Source organism: Aedes albopictus, chromosome 1, assembly GCF_035046485.1.
Source record: "Aedes albopictus strain Foshan chromosome 1, AalbF5, whole genome shotgun sequence".
Lineage (NCBI taxonomy): Eukaryota > Metazoa > Arthropoda > Insecta > Diptera > Culicidae > Aedes > Aedes albopictus.
Window position 1 is genome coordinate 330,740,948 of NC_085136.1, and position 19,956 is coordinate 330,760,903.

At 43.6% G+C, this 19,956-nt stretch overlaps 1 protein-coding gene across 1 annotated transcript; it reads right to left on the reverse strand.

The window, feature by feature from the left end:
- Positions 1–14,027: 14,027 nt before the first annotated feature.
- LOC134284034 (uncharacterized) lies at positions 14,028–19,334 on the reverse strand. The gene has a single exon (XM_062842189.1). It carries the CDS (start codon positions 19,332–19,334, stop codon positions 14,028–14,030), a length of 5,307 nt encoding a protein of 1,768 aa, XP_062698173.1.
- Positions 19,335–19,956: the final 622 nt, after the last annotated feature.

Here is a 19,956-nt window from a genome sequence, read left to right on the forward strand (position 1 = left end):
TTAGTTTGTACATTATGACAGAATAAAGGACGTAATAGTCGGATCTGGACGTATTTCATTTAATCCTTACACGTCCCCAAAGAATTCCACCAAAAATCCCTTCCTGAATTCCCCTCCTAGAATTTCTTCAGGTATACATACCTCCAAGACTTCTTTCAATAATTCCACCATGAATCTCTCTAGAAATTCCTCCAGGAATTCCTTGAAGAATTCTTTCAGGAATTTCTCCAAGAATTCCTACAAGAATACTTTCAGGAATTTATACAAGAATTTCTTGAAAAAAAAAATCTGTAAGCATTCCTGGAGTACTTCCTGGAAGAGTTCATGTAGGAACTTTTAAACAATATTCTGGGTGAACTCTAGAGGAACCCCTCCAAGAATTCTTGAAGTAATTTTTTAAAATTTTTATTTTCAGGAAAATTTTTTGGAGAGATTCCTGGAGGATTTCTTGGAATATTTCCTGTACGAATTCTCTAAGTAATTTCTGGAGTAGACCTGTGCACCGTTTTCTTCACGCCGGTGATCAGTGCACGAACATAGTAACAAGTTTTCATAAAGTTGAGATAAAAAATTCTCACGATCACTATCATATGAGTTTGACTGCAAATATTGCTTTCTCATCATCGATTTTCTCATCTGCAAAAGTCAAATACAAAACTCTTAGAACTTTTTTTTCAGTAAATTTCATTCAATATTCATCATTAACATCCCGTCAGAAGGTTCTTCAAAGATTCTCCCGGAAGGATGCCTCCAAGAGATCCCTTGATGAATTCATAGATAAATCAGCAGTTATTTCTGCTGATGCATTTACGGAGAAAGCCCTGGTGGAATTTCTGGAGGCACTCTCGGGAAAACTACCTGAAGGAGTTTTCAGGGAACTCTTGGAGAAATCCTTGGTGGGCTTCCAAGGAATTCACGGGGATCTTCTGGCAGAATTCCTGATGAACTCCTGCAGGATTTTATGAATGGTTCCTGAAGTAATTCCTGGGGAACTCCTGGAGGTATTTCAGAATAGCTCCTGAAGAAATTTCCGAGAAACTCCCAGGAAACACGTGAAGGATTTCATGGAAAGTCCTGGAGGAATTTCCTAGGAACTCGTAGAGGTATTCTTAAAGAACATCACGATGAATTCCCGAAGAACTCCTGGAGGAATTCCCAGTGCTTTTGGAACTCATACAAATATGCTCAAGTAAGTCCTTTCCAGAAAAATCCTGCAAAATCCCATGAAAATCCTGCATTATTGCTGGAGAACTTCTTGGTGAACCCCTAAAGTAGATGTCCTAAAGGGCATTTCCGAGGTATTTATGCAGTGATTTCCAGAGCAATAATGGAGAAATAACCAGGAAAATTCCGAGCAAGCCAGGGGAAAAGTTCCCACGACTGAAAAACACAACACACACACACATTTTATTGCTAAAAAATCTTCCAGTATCCATGAAAATCCTTAACAATAAAACGCAGCTGCATACCAGCCTTTCAACGGATGTGCAACATGCGATTCTCCCGGTTGGGTTGCTTTGCTTCGACTATTTCCCTCGCTAGGCTGCTGGGAATGCTAAACCTCAGACAAAACGTCTTGATCGGCTTCTTTCAACTCAGGCAGCAGGCTGCGGTGCGCGTTCGTTCGTTCATTCGCTCATCTTCAACAGCAGTCGTGATGATGTCGGCCGAATGATGATGATTCCCGTCCTGTTCCCTGTCCCTTCTCCGTTAGGGAAGGAAGCCCATTCAATTGGAATCGTTTTGCCAATCCGAAAAAAGAGCACCGGCAGCACGAATCATCAGAATGGAGTGCTTACTTCTGCTTAGTGCGGCCTAAAGAGAGTACTTACCAGAAATTTATTATTCCAATTCATTTGATTTAAATTTCATATTTATAACTAGTTTAACCACTCCTAATAGTGCTCCCGGTGGTGCTGGGGGATGTGGAGAACCTGGACTGGGAAAGGATTCATCCGAGTCCGAGAGTCGGGATTGGCGCACGACTTCTGGTTTCAGCGGCTTCAGGCATCCCGTTTTTGAAGCGCGGTGCTATTTAGCATGTCGCTTAGTGCGGGTTGCTTGCCATGATGATGGTGTGACAAGCCCCCTCCGGAAAACGGCGCTGCTCTTCGACTATCGCTACTGCCTACCTACTAGAGACGATTTAATGAGACGGAAAATTATGGTATTAGCCCGAAGGCAGGAGGAGTAATTATGATTCACAATTAGCTTTCGCTTCGACACCCATCCATGGGTTCTTGGCTAAGGTGACAGTGGATTTCTATTCTAGCACTTGCACAGACAGTAATAAAAAGCATCTTGAAGCCGTTGTCCATGCTCGAATGACTTTTCGGCGTAATGTCCATTCAGTCTGATGGCCATTTGATGGTTATTTGGTCTAACTGCATTTATGTGAATTATTTATTGAGGTTATTCATACTTTATTACACCAACAAAGCTAGCCATGAAAACGTTTGACACTTCTCAGGTCATTTTGACATACCACGCACATGCACGAAGAAGACGGATCATATATTCTACTTTATCGATCGTGTTGTCGTCCTTTTCATGCTCATGTTACATCTGTCAAAATGACCTGAAAGTTGTCAGTCATTTTTAAGTTAGGTTAGGTCGTTGGTGTAATGAAGAATACCCGCTGACGGTTTGGCCGTCCGGATAGTTCTTCCGCGGGTGAGAGAATGTTTGTTCTATGGAAAGTTTTTATTGATTCTGAGCAGAATTATGGAAGTTTGTGTCCAAACTCAATTCCGCGATGCTGGAACGGCTGGGTGCGCTACACCATCCGGCGGTGTATCGTTGTCTTGTGAGTGATTGCATGCCGCTGATCGCAGCGCGGGTCTTGCAAACGGTGCGTTTTGTTGCAGCAGTTATTTCCAACTTACACGCTCAAATCGGTCAGCTCAAAAATGTGTAAGGATCACTCATTTGTGCATATTTTCCAGACCACACTAAATTTGTGCAAAGTGACCTTACACATTTTTGTGTTGATGCCTGAGAATCAAAACAGTCTGTGTAACTGTCACACATCGAAGCGTTTGCAGACTGATTTGAAGAATGTGTGAAGGTTACACATTCTGAAAACGCTTCGCTTGCTTTAAAAATATATGAAAGCAATATTAAAATTGATTTTAGAGCTCACTGTGGAACTCGAGAATGCTGTAACTTATCGCTTCCTTGCGGCCTTCCTGTCTAGTATGTTAAACCGGATGAGGACCAAACGCCAAAGTTTGAAAGTTCGCTCCTGATCTTGTGTGTACTACACTGAAATAAATTTTGTTGTGAAAACTACCGATTCCATAGTAAAATTACTAACCGTACCTATGATTCTCAACCGACAACAAAATCTGTTAAGGTAACTGAAATATGCTTGAAATTACAATGCATTGTAGTAAATTCAACTAAAAGCGTAGTCGTCTCAACAACAAAACATTGTTAATTTTTCCCGGACACGCATTTTACAACACAGTGTGGTTAAAAATACAATGCTCATTTGTTAAATTAAGATTATTTTTAGTAATGTTAACTGCACTGTTAGTTAAGTTGACAGTGTTTTAGTAGAATTAACTGGAAATTGTTGTCGGTTGAGAATCATAGGTACGGTTAGTAATTTTACTATGGAATCGGTAGTTTCCACAACAAAATTTATTTCAGTGTAGGCAGGAGACCCGGTATCCAAGACTACACGGTAAAAAATCTGCACTCTGATATGAACAGATTGACGCTTGAATTCGCACTACTGTCCGAAAAGTTTGTTATCATCTAAATATCAGTCGAAAAAGAACAACCAATGCCTCTTCAGTTTTACTAGAAGTGCACTTCAATTCACTGTTGACAATGTTTTGATTTCAAAATAAAAAATAACAAAGTGTACCCCCGCAACACCAAGATTCGATACCAGGGCCTTGAGAGTAACAGTCTTCTGCATTACCACTACACTACTTCACATCTGATAATGAGGTGCGAATCGAAGCGAAACACTTTCTACCACCTGTCATTTTTATTTACTTTTAAGCCCAAAACCGTCATTACCAAATCAACAGTTTTTCACTTTGGATTGTATTGCTTTGTACATAAGTGCAAATCTAAGTGATTTTCAGTTAATTTCTTCGGTGGGTTTGTTTTGGTTCTCAAATCAAAACTTACAGCATTGCGATTTAAAAGGAAAATAATTTCTAATCATGTTGATTGGGACGTTGAATAGTTAAAGGATTTTTCCCTTACATCCAGCGTGCAGAATTTTTACCGTGTATAGAAGGAAGTGATAATCCAGCAACACAGATCACATAACGACATATTTTTGAGCTTATTTATTGGTAATCGATCTACCAACAATGATTTACACGATTAAGCACAAAATAATTGTGCTTTTACTGCTGAGCGGCCAAAAAAACAGCTCACCAGCGCTCGTCAACAGTATAGATAGTAGAGTAAAGTAAGTTTACTCTACTATCTATAGTCAACAGTAGTCACAATGGCAGTTAACTCTGCTTTGTAAACAAAAATCCTCTCTTCAAGCGTTTGTCAACCGCAGACGGCTTGCACAAAAATGAGTAAGGTCCCATCAACTCATAGAATGAGCTTGCCTTACACATTTTTTTCACACATTCTGCCATCTTTGCAAGCGATGAAGGAAAGTGCGTGAGGATTACACATCCAGTGTGCAAAATTATTTAAGCGTTTAGTCGCAAGGAAGGATTCTGATTGACACGCTCTTTTTTCAGTCAAAATCAAATGCTTCAAAAAATCTGCCAGGGAATTTTTAAGAAATTTTGCCAGGAATGCTTTCTACGATCCGCTATTACTTCATGGACTCCTTTAGAAAACCATATAGGACTTTTCTCAAAAAGTCTTTCGCGTGTCCTTTTGAAAGTTGCTTCAGAACATCTTCCATAGATCGTTTCAGAAATTCATCAAGTATTTTCCTCGGAATTTTCATTCAGATCTTTCACTTGAGCATCCTCCAGAAATTTCTGCAAAAAAAATCCTCTAGAAAAGTTTCCATATATTTTAAAAGTTTGAACAGACGACGTTCGGCTGGTTCGGAGGCTTTCAGGTCAACTCGCAAGGCCTACAGGAAAGCTCTCCGGTCTGGAAAATCCTTTGTACAAATGTTTCCAGTTTGAGTGAAGTCAGTCGGTTAAACAAAATCCTTGCGAAATCTAAGGATTTCCGAGTGAACGAACTTCGATTGCCAAATAGCGATCTGACTTCCTCTGATGAGGAAGTTCGGGAATGCTTGTTCAGCACACATTTCCCTGGTTTTCTTCGGATGAACCTGATGTGTTTTCTTGTAGTTATGATTCCCTGGCCTCGGCTCGGAGTATTGTAACTATAGAATCGATTGAGTAGGCACTTAATAGCTTTGCTTCTTCAGAAGGGATTTGATTATTTCAAACATGTTTTGAAAAAAAAATACTTGTTTGCAGTTTTGCTACAGGGTATATTCGCAAATTCTAGCGGGATATTACTGTGAAGTTCATTCCGAAACTGGGTCGCGCGTCGTATGAAGAATCGAAGAGTTTCAGACCTATCAGTTTGACCTCTTTTCTTCTGAAATGCTTAGAACGCATTGTGGATCATCACATCCGTGATGTTCATCTGGCCAACGTGCCTCTTCATGTGAACCAACATGCCTACCAATCTGGTAAGTCCACTGTGACTCTTTTACACAAGATTGTTTTCGATATCGAGAAGGCATACGCTCAAAAGCAATCCTGCTTGGGTGTTTTCTTAGATATAGAGAGTGCCTTTGACAACGTGCCTTTCGATGCCATATTGGAAGCCGCACCGGTTCATGGTATATCTCCAATGGTTTTCAATTGGATTCGCCAAATGCTCAAAAACCGATATCTCTTCTCGACATTGCGTCTAGCAGGGATTAGGAAATTAAGTGTTTGTGGATGACCCCAAGGAGGAGTCTTGCCACCGCTTTTGTGGAATCTCGTAGCAGATACGCTATTGAGACAACTCAATAATAACGGTTTTTCCATTTATGGTTTTGCCGACGAATACCTAACATTTTTAGTGTGTGCATCAGCACCCTTTTCAGCACGCTCTCCAAGTAGTTGAGGGTTGGTGTCGCCAATATAGCCTTTCGGTTAATCCGAGTAAAACATCTATTGCTTTTTTATGGAAAGGGCGAAACCGTGATGGCGTTCGACCTTTGCGTCTCTTTGATTCTGAAATCGATGTGATTGAACAGGTAAAGTACGTTGGAGTTATTCTTGATTCCAAGCTTTCCTGGACACCTCATATTGAGTTCAGAATCAAGAAAGCTTGTATGGGCTTCGGGCAATGCCGGCGAACCTTTGGTGCTACTAGGGGTCTAAAACCCAAATACAGTCGAGACTCTTATAAGATCACTGGTCGGGGGGCGCAATAGGAATCCGCTTAATAGGAGACTAAGAGCTTATGGGATTTCGGCATTCTGGGGGTGTGGCCTATTATCTCGGGTGTGTTAAAAGCTAACGCAATACTTTCTTCGGCAAAGTTTTAGGGCTTGATAAGATCTACCGTTTAGAACTTTGGTTCATATGATTAGTTGGCAATTTGGCCGCTAGAGGGACCATCAACAATTTGATGCTAAATTGCACTACAGGAACCATATCAGGTTGTCAAGCAAACGTTACGATATGCGACAGCTCAAGACCCTGATAATTTGGAAGGATAGTGTCTTCGGGAAAGTTGTTGGGTACGCCAATAACTTACTGACGATGAGTTGCGAAGTTCGAAATTCCTCCACTGGGCGGCGCTAGTGAGCAAGTAAATCTTCAAAACCTCATATCTCAGAATCCCGATAACTTAGGAAGTTGGTGTCTTCGGCAAAGTTGATCAGTATGACATAAACTTACATAAAAATAAACACTTGATTTCTGGAAAGAAGTATTTCAGACGGCATCGTATGCTACGCTGAGGACTCCCTTCTTGAAGATCGAGCAGGTGCTGGTGTTTATTCGCGTGAGCTAAGGCTGTATCAGTCTTACTTACTTGGTAGACACTGCACCGTTTTTCAGGCCGAAATCTTTGCTCTTATATGCGGCGTGCAATCGACACTTCAGCAGCTGGGCAAAGTAATATACTTCTGTTCAGATAGCCAGGCTGCTATTAAAGCACTTGCTTCGGCCAACTCTAGGCCGAAGGTAGATATCGCTTGTCGAACTTAAATCGAGGAGCTCAATTCAGCAAACGCTGTTCATCTTGTATGGGTACCTGGCCATTCTTCCATCGCTGGAAATGAATTGGTTAATGAGTTAGCTCGCAATGGAGCATCACATGACTTCATTGGCACTGAGCCAGCTATTCGAATATCGAAGTGTTGGGTAAAGCTTCAGATTGACACCTGGGCTGCCACTCAGCACAAACAATACTGGAATAGTTTGGAGTCATGTCGTCAAACCAAATTGTATAGTGCTGAGCCATCTCTACGGGTGGCGAAGTATCTAACAAATCTGTCAAAGCAGAATTGCAGCATGTTGGTCAAAGCATTGACTGGCCACTGCCGACTCAGCTATCATATGGCGAATATTCAGCAAGCTGATTCATTTGCATGTGATAGCTGTGAATCCGATTATGGAACTTCGTATCATTTGCAATATTGGTAAAATCACACTCAAAGCACACTCATGAACCGCTCCTGCGTGAGCAAACTCGCGCGCGATTCTGAATCATTTTCTCGCGCGCGAGATTTTCACGCAAAATCTCGCTCTCACGAGTCAAGCGCCGAAATCTCGTTCGCTTGTAAAACGAATCCAAATCAATTTGAACGACATCCAATGTTGTTGTACGATAGGTTTGCTTTTGCTCTATCATATAATCCTAAAAACTTCGATGTAAATAATAAGGACACCAAGAAATAACGCAATGAGTGAAATCGCGAGTCAACTCATGCATGATTTTTTCGGCGGTGAGTTTGGCGAGTCAAGAATCGCGCGTGAAACAACTCAAGCATAACATTTGAGATTTTGAGTTTTTACCAACACTGATCATTTGATATGTAACTGTCAAATTTTTGCGCAACTGCGTTTCCGAGTATTCGGTAAACACTTATTAAGTGAAACCGACTTCAGAGACCTGAATATTCAGGATATTCTGTTGTTCTTAACCCGCTGTGGTAAAGAGCTATAGCCAGGCTCTCTTTCTCTCTATGCGTTATTACAGTGCCCTTTTCAGGGCGTTGTTTGAACCCATTGTGGTACGCTTATGGGTTAGTATCCTCTTCCAGAGTATTTTTTCCTATTTCCCTACCTGTCTTTATCCCCATCCTTATCCTTATTTCCTTCCTTTTCTCTCAGGTAGATGATTAAATAGGCTGTAATTTTGGCGATGATTTGTCCCAAATGGAGGATAACGTGCCTCTGGAGCCGGCCTTCTGATACCTCATACCTCCAGAAATTCCTGCAAAAAAAGCTCTAGAAAAGCTTCCATATGTTTACTTAGAAATCCGTACGAGAGTTATTCGAGGAAATCAGGTTTGAGCTTGAGCTTGAGCTTGATTGACCACCCGTAGATGCTACTCCAGTATCGCCAGATCAGCTACACTCACACAAGGAACCAATTTGCTGGCGACTAGCAGGAATCTTCAGTGTGTGAGCTTTGGTGATCTTTTATCTTCCACGTCATGTTGCAGGTCAATATGCGGAAGGGGAAGGAAGTGATAATTGCAATCGTTTGAATCCACATCAGACCGAAGCGTTTGCACAAACTCATGCGGATGTCGTTGTGTTGGTGGGATATGGTTGGCAGAGGGTTCACACATTGGTGCGTGGATGCCAGGCATAGGGTGATAGATAAGTGCGATTATTACGATGAAGCTAAAGCGGCACAGTTCGCTTGATTGCATAACTCGTAGGCGTTATCTGAAAGATTGACACTGTGCTGTGAAAGTTGGAAGGAAGGGAAACTGCTTTTCAACCGTTTCTGGTTCTAGCGATGGCTATAACATGTATATGAATTGAAAATATGTGAGTTGTATAATGTATATATAGAGAGGAGAGTATAGAGAAAGTGAATAGAAAGATATTAAGTAGGAGGAAAGGGACGGGCCAGGGATTGAACCCAGGACCTGCATGGGAATCATAAGCAGTAACCACTAGCCTACCAAACCCGCCACATCAATTTATTCAGAAATGCCTTTTTTTATTCTTCAACCACTTAACCTAATTTACAGTTTTTTTGTCCACTAGAGGGCACTGCATGAGCGATTTCAACTGGCTGCTGCTCTTACACTTTGGCAGGAATCCATAGAAGAACTGCAAAAGAAACCCCGGGAAAAACATCTGAAAACCCCCATGAATGGATCCCGAGAGGAAGATCCTAGAAAAACATCCGGGAAGAATCTTGCAAGGAATACCAGCAGGAATCCCGGCACCTATACCTAAAAGAATTCTCAAAGGATTCTCTGAATATATCTTGGTGGGAATTTCTGAAACATTACCAAGAGAAATTCGTAAAGTAATACCAGCAAGAATCCCTGAAGAAATGCCGGCTAGAATTCCTAAAAGAATCCTTTCTGGTTTTTCTTAAGTAATCCCTTCAGAAATTCCTGAAGTTATTTCCAAAGGAATCTCGTAGTACATCTTTATGGAATCCTTAGAGAACACATGAGCAGGAATTCAGGAAGAATCATCAAAGAAATCCATAAAAAAATGTAACCAATTTGGTACATATAACATACATATAACAATCCAGAATTGTCTGAAGAAATCTTTGAATAATAGATTGGATTCAGATATTCCTATGAAGCATGGGAAACATCGCTACAAGTAAAACATCAAGTTTGAAGATCGGCAGGTAAGCCTTAGATATAAAGAAAAACTCAAAATCCTGCTTTCCTTCCACATTGATACGTGTCGTTCACGATATTTCATCATTACCACCAAAAGGCTAACAACCTGCTTCGGCCAGCCGTCCTTGAACGGTAGCGAATCCTTTTACCCACACATGCACTCACTTTCGCTCCAACCGACCGGTTGGTCGAATACGCGATCCCTTCATTCACAACCCATTGTATCGCATCTCAGTAGACAGGTTTGCATGCATCGTCGCTTTTCTGTTGTTTTTACCTTCCTGTGACCAAGCATGGCCAACCTCGATGATGATGATGATGGACTTTCATTCATCTCAAAGATCGCTGCCAGCTCGAAACCATTCTAATAACCGTTCATTTCTGGGCAACTGTTTTTGATTAGTTGCCCCGGGGAAGATACTGTTTGCGTGATCGCGCTCTAATCGCTGTTGAACTCATCCCGGGTGCTGCAGAAGTGTAGACTGCAAAAGTTAGTGGGTCCGTCTGTCTGGGCGTGGATCCTTCTTCCTACTGGATGAGCCAGACAGACGGAAGAAAATTACTTCGCCACACAGTTTGCATGTGGATGGGGTAGGTTTTTTTTGTAGTTCATCCCAGTTGTAGGGTCTTCCTCTTTGCCCAAAAGGTCGTAAAACGAAATCAACTCTTTCGACACCCATAAATGCTTGGAGAAACGAAAAAGCTCGCTTTCCGTGCTCCCTGTCGAAGAACAGTTTTATCGTTATATGAGTTTATGAGGTTATATGCGTGATTTTTATTGCGCCAACGAACGAACGAATCACAAAAAAATTTAGCATCAATTCATCTAGGCGGAATCTGATTTGTGCGAAGTGGAGGCTTCAGGGAGGAGACAGTGTGGGCCCTGAACCTATTCTTTCCTTCCAATCTGAGTCGCTAATTGCCCTGCTCCGTGGGCGATGGTTGTGATGTTCCGTTCGCTTTCGCGGGAGGTTTTGTTTTAGGGGGAGCTTTAGCATAGGCAATAAATCACGCCGAGCTAATTTTATTGGGTGTGTTTGACGGATCCTACGCTCGACCTCTGGAGGAAATGTCAACCACGACCGACTCCAACTGGTGGTGACACAGAAAACAAGCGACAGATTCAGGTGGTGATGAAACTCCACTTTTTATAGGAGCTGAATCATCGCAGCATGCTTCGGTAGGTTTGCTGGTGGGTTTCTATGGAAACAACGCCGCGTGTCACTCATCGAGGAGGCGTATGACAGCAGCTCTTGAGCCATATGTCATAACAAAAGAATGTTCAAATCTAAACAGCATTCGCATCTGCACACTTGCTCACTTGTCACTTCCTAGACGAAACACTTGTCCAACCAAATCCACACCCCAATTAAAAACTATCCGCTTCCCATATCGCGGCCATCCAAATTCATAATCCGGAAAACGGTAGCAGCCAGAGAAAATTCGACATGTGCAATCGAGCTCGTCATTCATTATCGGATGAGCCGCGCTGTGCTAACAAAGGAGCACTTGATTACTCGGAAACCGGAACATAACTCATATCCTTTTGTGCGCTCTCTTGATCACCCCACCCCTCCGAAATCGAAATAATCACTTATGTAACGAACGAAGGAACGTGGAAAAGCACGAAATTGTAACCGTATGCAGCCAATAAAAATGTTTACCGCACGGACAGTAATCCTTGTGGCAAGAGATCAAATCGGACGGGTGGACCTAGAGAGGGCGAGGGCACCGAGAGAAACAAATATTTATGTTTCTAGGTCATTCGAACTGTGTACGAACCTCGCACGCAGTAGGCTTGATATTCGAGTATCCTTTTTAGTGAGACAGTCTTGTTGCTTTCGTTCTATCCGCGTTCGCTCGATGTCGTCCCCTCTGGCAAAGTGTGCAACACCGACCGCACATCTGCGCGAACCGAAGATCGGGAGAACATAGCAGGCTGTGGATGGCGATAGTGAGCTAGAGCAGTGGTGAACTTGTAATTTCAGCGTTCTGTTGTGCAATTCAGAAGTGCTGAGAAAGAGACAGAAGGGATACGATGGGTACAAGGAATACCTGAAGGCGTTGACCGACCGTTCGTTGTTCGTAGCCGCGTTATGCATTTGGGGCAGATTTTTCTTCTACTTCCTGGCGTGAAGTCCCAATAGAGACAAAGTCTGGTTCTCAGCTTCCATGAGCACATCCACAGTTATAACCTGAGAGCTTCCTACGCCAATGGCCTTTGTGTATGTGCATGTGTATATCGTGTGGCATACACGAAGATACTCTTTGTCCATTTTTACCCATGTTCCGGATCTTCTGGTGGCCACCTTGGCCTAGAATTGTGGAAATCAGAGGTATGAGCCTTTGCTATCGATGTTAATGGGGAAAATCGTGCATACGGATGTTCCGGATGCAAGCTATCCTGAACCAATTTTGTGCATAAGAAAATGTAATGATGGTAACTATGGAGCGATTCCAAGCAACAGCATCAAAATTAAGGAATTTTTTTAATTCATGATTTTCTATTAAACTGAAACTTTGCACAGTTTTTCACTTCCATCTAAATCGCCATTTTTCGATATCAAATTTTTATTTTGAATCACGACTAACTTTTCAAAAGGGTGCATGTGAAAATGGTTCAAAAATATTCAAAAATCTGCGCAGCCAGAATGGTTCGTTCGATTGCTATGAATTTTTCAGCAAAGTTAGATAACTAAATGGTGATTCCTAAGAAAATATACACTGTGAAAAAACATCTTTTTTAACATTAAAAAATATCATTTTTGTCACAAAAACTCAAATATCTCAAAACCCTATCGTTTTACCAACGTAATTTTTTTAGGAAAGACGGTCCATTGTATTAGCAATCCACCATAAAAATTAGGTGATGGTAAACTAATAAACAAAAAAGTTATAACATTTCAAACATTTCACATTTGGAAAATATTTTTTTTCTGTGTAAATTATTTCGGCCGGAAATCGCAGTTTGATGCTGATTTTATTGTTAATGGCCTTGCGTGAGTAAAACAAGCTGTTTTTATTATGTATTATGTATATTATATGTACAGTAATGTTCCGATTTTATCACGCCCTCCGCGCATTAGTCGTTTATTCATTAATTTGCTGTTACATTTGAGGACAAGTGTTTTCCCTCTTCTTCAAGATGAATGTTTTGCAACGTGTTTTGCAACGTTAAAAATATTGAAATGGTTATAGATGTTGAAGTATATTTCAAAGCATTTTTGAAAAGGGGCGTGATTAAATTGTTTAAACAGATGTCGCTGATGGTATGGTGGCATTGAAGGAAATGAAATGGCAGACGAGCTTGCCAAAAGTGGTTCCAATTTACAGTTTGCTGGCCCAGAACCATTCTGTGGTATATCAAACTGTACAATTAAAATGGACCTGAAACGCTGGGCTGAGCTGAGCTGGGTGATATCCAATTGGATGGATGTCAAAAATTGCAATCAGTCAAAACGATTTGGTGATAGTAGTGGTTCGCAGCGGAACTTTCTTAAATGTTTCTTCCTTTTAGGTTTCACGTCTAGCACTAGAGCAGGTAAGTATCTTGTTTCTTTCCACTTCTCTTCTTTCAGGTTTTTCAGCATGCACTACACAACACCGCAGGTAAGTTCTTAAAACATTGTATTTCTCTCTTAAGTTAACTTTTATTTCTTCCTTCTACACTATATTTCACTTAATTATTTCACTTTTATTTCTTCAGCTCAATTCTCTTAACTAGTCAGTAAATTTTCACAACAACAACTAACAACTTTGACGTCTCGTTGGCAGATCGAATAAAAAAGACCTTTTCCATCTGTCACATTCAGTATTTATAGCCGATACCGTCGGAAGTCGCCGAAACTTCCCGAAACTTCTATGCGATTTTGCGTTATACCTCTTCCTTCGGCCATCGAGGTTTGACGGACGAGGGATTTCACGGGGTGATGTATTCGGGCATAACTTCGACTCCTCACGAACAGATGGCGCACGGTGATCGATTCTTCGTTGTAACGAACATGCTGGCCCCTTCAGGAATGTCAATTTCTGATACGTCGTCGATTTGCATTCGCCAACCTTTCAGCAAAATCGATGAAAAGCCTCCAGCTGTCAAGTCGTAGACGTCATTCGGTTGATCGTTGCAGCAGCTTGTAAATAAACAAAAACAGAAGACCCGGTAGACCAAATTGAGAAAAGTTGTTATTTAGGACAGGTTCTCACCTCGTCCATTCCAAAAAAATGCCTTGTATTTTACATTTCAGGCCTTTCTTTTGGAACGGTAGTTGCTGCTAGAGATTTCGTCGGAGGAAGCAGTCCCAATGCTGGAAGCAATAGTGCTCGAAAGTGGTTCGATGGGCAGCAGAGAAATTTTTGACACCGGTCGAGTGAAAATACCATTCGCTGTTCGCAGAGTTACCACCCTCGTAATCCCATCGGCGCCCGGGTGTAGTTCGATTATTCGTCCTGTTCTCCAGCTCATCGGTGGTGCATCCTCATCCTTCAGTAGAACCAGGCGATCTTTTTCGATGACGACTGGCGATTTGTACCATTTTGTTCGTTGTTGCAGTGTCGAGACGTATTCCAGTTGCCACCGTGTCCATACATCTTGGAGGAGTTTCTGAGTGTGCTGCCAATACCGCAACCGATTGTATGGAATCGACGAGAAATCCGCTTGGGGAACAGCTTTCAGCGCCGTGCCAACCAGAAAGTGCCCTGGTGTTAACGGATCATAATCCGATGGATCGTCGCTCATTGGTGCAATTGGCCTTGAGTTAAGGCAACTCTCTATTTGAGAAAGAAGTGTCTCCATATCATCATAGGCAAGTCTGTGCGGTCCTACGATACGATTGAAGTGTTTCTGGGCGGAAAATATTGCTGCCTCCCAAAGGCCACCGAAATGTGACGCTTTAGGAGGATTGAAATGCCACCGTATCCCGTTTTCAGTGCATTCCTCAGCTAGTGCTTGTTGGTGTTCCTTGGTGCGTATTAAATTCCTCAGCTCATTCGCGGCTCCCACGAAGTTTCTGCCGTTGTCACTGTATATTTCGTAGCACAGACCCCGGCGGGACACGAATCGACGTAGTGCCTGGATAAACTTCGCTGTTGTTAGGTCGCATACCAATTCCAAGTGGACGGCTTTAGTGCAGAAGCACACAAAAACCGCCACGTACGCCTTTCTGGGTGAGGCTCGTCGGTGTGATGGTTGAATAGATATTGGTCCCCAATAATCTACGCCGGTAATTGCAAACGGTCGTGCCATGTTGACCCGGGGAGATGGTAATTGACCCATGAATTGTTCGAGCGATTTGGGTCGCGCTCGGAAGCAGGGAACGCATGAGTGCACTGTCCTTTTGGCGACATCTCTGGCCCCTATGAGCCAATACCGAGTTCGAAGAAGGCATAGTAGGAGTTGTGGTGATGCATGGAGATGCTTTTCGTGAAAATATTGCGCCAGGAGCATCGACAAACGGTGTTTTCCAGGAAGAAGAATTTGGTGCCGTGTGTTATAGGGTAGTTTCGCCTGATTCAGTCGGCCTCCAATCCGGATCACCTTGTCATCGGACAAGAAGGGGTGAAACCATCGAAGCCGCGACTTAGTTGAGACAGGTTTTCCTTGTTGCAGTAACTTCCACTCGCTGTTGAATTCTTGTTGCTGTACCAGCGAAACTAGCATTAATTCTGCCGCTTCCGTTTCCTCGTAAGTCAGTGTTTCGGTGCAGGGGCGATTGGGTTCCTTCAGCTTACAGTTCCGAGCAAACCGCAGACAGTAAGCGATGGCGCGCGTTAAGCGCCGGAACGAGGAGAATCTGCTGACCAGTTCATCGATGAAGGAGGGGTTGTTTGCTGCGGTAAGAGCTGTAACTGCGGATTTTCGCATTTCGTGGAGAACTTCGATGTTGCGATTACCGATGAGTGGCTGCGTTGGCCAGGAATCCATGTCGTGCTGAAGCCAGGTTGGGCCGGTCCACCAAATTTTACTCTGAAGAAGCGATTCCGCTGACGTACCCCGTGAGATGAGATCAGCAGGATTTTGTTGACCAGGGACATGATTCCATTTGCAGTTCTCCGTTGCCAGTTGTATCTTTGAAACCCGATTTGCAACAAATGTTGTCCAGGCCGATGGAGCGGATTTTAACCAGCTAATCACTGTTGTAGAATCCACCCAGAAAAAGGATTCAGGTCGAAGCTGAAGCGATGCAATGACTTTCTCATAGAGTTCCGCCGCAAGCAGGGCACCGCACAGCTCTAGGCGCGGAATGCTCTGCCGCTTTAATGGGGCAACCTTCGATTTAGCCGTCAAAAGCGCAACTCTTATCACTCCGGCGGCGTTGGTAGAACGCAGGTAAGCACATGCGCCGTAAGCTAGTTCGGATGCGTCGGAGAATAGATGCAGTTGAATTGATGTTGCGTCTTCGACCAAGATACAGCGCTCTATTCGAAGATCGTTTAGAAGGTTCAATTCCGAATGGTATGTTTGCCAATATTTACGAGAGGCTAAGGGCAGCTCCTGATCCCAGCCCCAGCGGTTTCCAACGTCGTCCTTCAACGTCCATAGGCTCTGCATAAACAGTTTTGCTGAAGTGACTACTGGGCCCACCAGTCCAAGTGGGTCAAACAGCCGTGCGATGTGCGAAAGTGCTCGCCGCTTCGTCAAAGGTTGATCTGCAGGATCAGAAAGGTTGATTTGGTACCGCAGGTAGTCTGTCGATGGCTCCCAGTGAAGGCCAAGAGCTTTGAGGCACTGATCTCTGTTCAAATCCACGGAAGGCTGGAGAGCACAATTTTCTGGTGAGACGTCTTCGAGTACAGCAGGAACATTTGACGCCCATTTACGAAGTTCGAAGCCTCCCTTGCGTAGCAGTGCATCGAGTTGAGTTCTTAGCTGGATTGCTTCTTGCACTGTCCTGGCTCCGGAAAAAAGGTCGTCGACATAAAAATCGTTGATTAGTACCTCGGCAGCTTCGGGAAAGTTTTCATTCTCGTCGTTGGCTAGTTGCTGCAGTACTCTGGTTGCCAAGTACGGGGCACTGGCCGTGCCATACGTCACCGTCTTAAGCTCAAATGTATGCAGTGGTGTATCTGGTGCGGGTCTCCATATTATCCGCTGAAGAGGGGTGTCTCTTTCGTCCACAAGAATTTGCCTGTACATTTGCTTGATATCGGCTATTAGCATAATCGGCCGCGTCCTGGACCGCATTACTATCGAGCGGAGGTCTTGCTGTACAATAGGGCCAACCATCAGAGCATCGTTCAATGATGGACCTCCGGGTGTTTTGCATGATGCATCGAACACCACGCGTAATTTTGTTGTAGTGCTTTCCTCACGCACTACAGCGTGATGAGGCAGGTAGTAGCAGGGTGCTGGTGGAGTCTCATGGTCGAATACTTGTTGCATGTGGCCCAGAAATTCATATTCGTCCATAAAGTTGTTATATTGTTGTTTCAGGATGACGTCACGATCGAGTCGGGATTCCAGCATGTGAAAACGTCGAATTGCAGTGCGTCGATTATCAGCTAGTTTGGTGAGAATATCCTCTTTCACTGGCAGACGAACACAGTACCGGCCTTCCGAAGTTCGAGAAACATTTTGTTGAAAGTGGTTCTCACAAGCCGCTTCCTCGACAGAGTAGCAAGAGGATGTAGTGTCGTTCTCGAGAGACCAAAATCGTTCCATGAGTTGATGAAGATCGCTGATGGTAGCTAAGTTAGCTACAACCGGTTTCGCTGATGGAGAAGTTTCCCCTTTGCCTGAGACCACCCATCCAAGAACAGAATTGATCAGGGTTGGTTGATCATCACCCAGATTGATTCTGCCTGCGAACTTAAATATGTCGAAAAAGACCTCAGCTCCTAAGATTACATCAATTTTGCTGGATTGATGGAAAGACGGATCGGCAAGTTCAATTCCAGGCGGAATTTCCCAGGAAGAGGCGTTTATAGAGGCTGATGGGAGATCGATGGTAACCCTCGGTAGAATTAGGAAGTCTAACGAAGCGGAGTAGTGACACACACGGGAGCAGATTGTAGAGCGCAGTTTGTAGCGAGCTTCGGTAGTTGATTGACCTATTCCGACAACAGGGCACCACATTTTCTGACGATGACCTTTGACAAGCTGCGAAAACGATTGAGTCATAAAACAGCATTCGCTGCCGGAGTCGAGTAGCGCTCGAGCTAGATGCTCCGTCCCGTTGTCGTCAATAAGTTTGATAATCGCAGTCGCAAGGAGGACGCTCTTACGATGGTTTCTGGTCGCTGCAAGACATGGAGAGCTGTCGAGAGTCGCTGATAGCGACACAGACGGTTGTTCAACGGAAGGCTTAGTTGTTTGTTGCTTCATCTGAGCATTGTCTGCCGGTTTTGGGGTAGTTGAGTTCGGGTGTACGTTACTGCAGAGCAAAGAATGATGACGACCTCGGCAGTGTCGGCAAGTGCTCGTAGACGAGCAATCGCGTGCCTGATGACCTCTCCTCAAGCAATTCCGACACAATTGGTGCTGACGAACTTCCTTCTCCTTATCTTCGGGGATGAGTTTAGCGAATGTTGCGCACTGGTACAGTGGATGATGGTCGTTGCAGACGATACACTTTCGGGAACCGGACTGGAAAGCTCCGTGGCTGGCAACCGGGCGCTGCGAGGGTTTCTTCACGCTGAATCCTGAGCTTTCAATAGGTTTCCCGATCGTTTCGAGAACAGTAACACGTCGTTGTATGAAAGAAGTAAGATTCTGGAAGGATATCGCAGCCTGTGTCGAAGAAAACTCCTCCCAGTCTCGTCTTGTTGTTGGATCTAGCCTGATGCTGAGCATTCTGATGAGAATGACGTCCCAGAATTCCGTTTTTTCACCAAGCTGCTTGAGCACTTTAACGTTTGCTTCAAACTTTTCGACGAGAGATCGCAGCTCTGTCGCTGATTCCCGCTTTAGCGATGGGAACTCGAACAGTGAGTCCACATAGGATTTCTTCAATCGCGCTGGGTTCTGATAGTGGTTTTCCAGGAGGCTCCAGGCAACTATGTAGTTGTTCGCCGTTATGGCAATCGTTTGAATCAATTTCAATGCGTCTCCGGAGAGCGAAGAGCGGAGGTAATAGAACTTCTGTATATTAGACAGTTCGTGCGACGTATGTACCAACGAGACAAACAAATCGTGAAAGTTCATCCAACTATCGAGGTTTCCGCTGAACACCGGCAGTTTCACGTCGGGAAGCCGGACGTGAGAAGACGTAGCAGGGACATGCGCAGTTGAATGAGAAGACGTAGGTGTCAGCGGCGGCGTAGGGTTTTTATTCACCGACAGTAGGAAACCTTTGACCTTGAAATAGTTGCTCTCAAATTCCATGCGCGTTTTGAGTTGATCGTCGACGTCGCTTTCGTCCAGCGTCTCTAGCTCCGCTTGCACCAAGTTGAAGTCGTTCCACAACGTCACAAGATGCTCTAGTCGGACCGGTACTTGGCATGCATCGGTCTCTTCCTCGTAATTGTCCATGAACTCCTTAATTTGGCTGAACGATGCCAGCAGGCTTTTTTGGCGGGTCTTGAAGCCTTTCAGACGACGTTCCGTAGACATTGTGAATCTGGAAGCGACAGACCAGGAAGCACAAAACGCGAGAGAGTATAGAGATTGGAATGTTAATTACCTTTGAGAAGGCAATTTTATGCCTTGAACGGATCAAATTTCATCAACGATGCGGGGCAACAGGTGAGTGCAGCTTCGGCAGGGTGGTGTCTATCTGCTCCAGACACGTGAATCCAGAATAGGAAAGATGACGACTCCCAGATGAACGTACGGGTGGATGCACGGAGTTCAACGCACATCCGGTTCGAAGGACCAATGGTGATAGTAGTGGTTCGCAGCGGAACTTTCTTAAATGTTTCTTCCTTTTAGGTTTCACGTCTAGCACTAGAGCAGGTAAGTATCTTGTTTCTTTCCACTTCTCTTCTTTCAGGTTTTTCAGCATGCACTACACAACACCGCAGGTAAGTTCTTAAAACATTGTATTTCTCTCTTAAGTTAACTTTTATTTCTTCCTTCTACACTATATTTCACTTAATTATTTCACTTTTATTTCTTCAGCTCAATTCTCTTAACTAGTCAGTAAATTTTCACAACAACAACTAACAACTTTGACGTCTCGTTGGCAGATCGAATAAAAAAGACCTTTTCCATCTGTCACATTCAGTATTTATAG

Excerpts from the sequence above, each read along its gene's own strand:
- LOC134284034 (XM_062842189.1), bottom strand. The coding sequence starts at position 19,334 with ATGTCTACGGAACGTCGTCTGAAAGGCTTCAAGACCCGCCAAAAAAGC.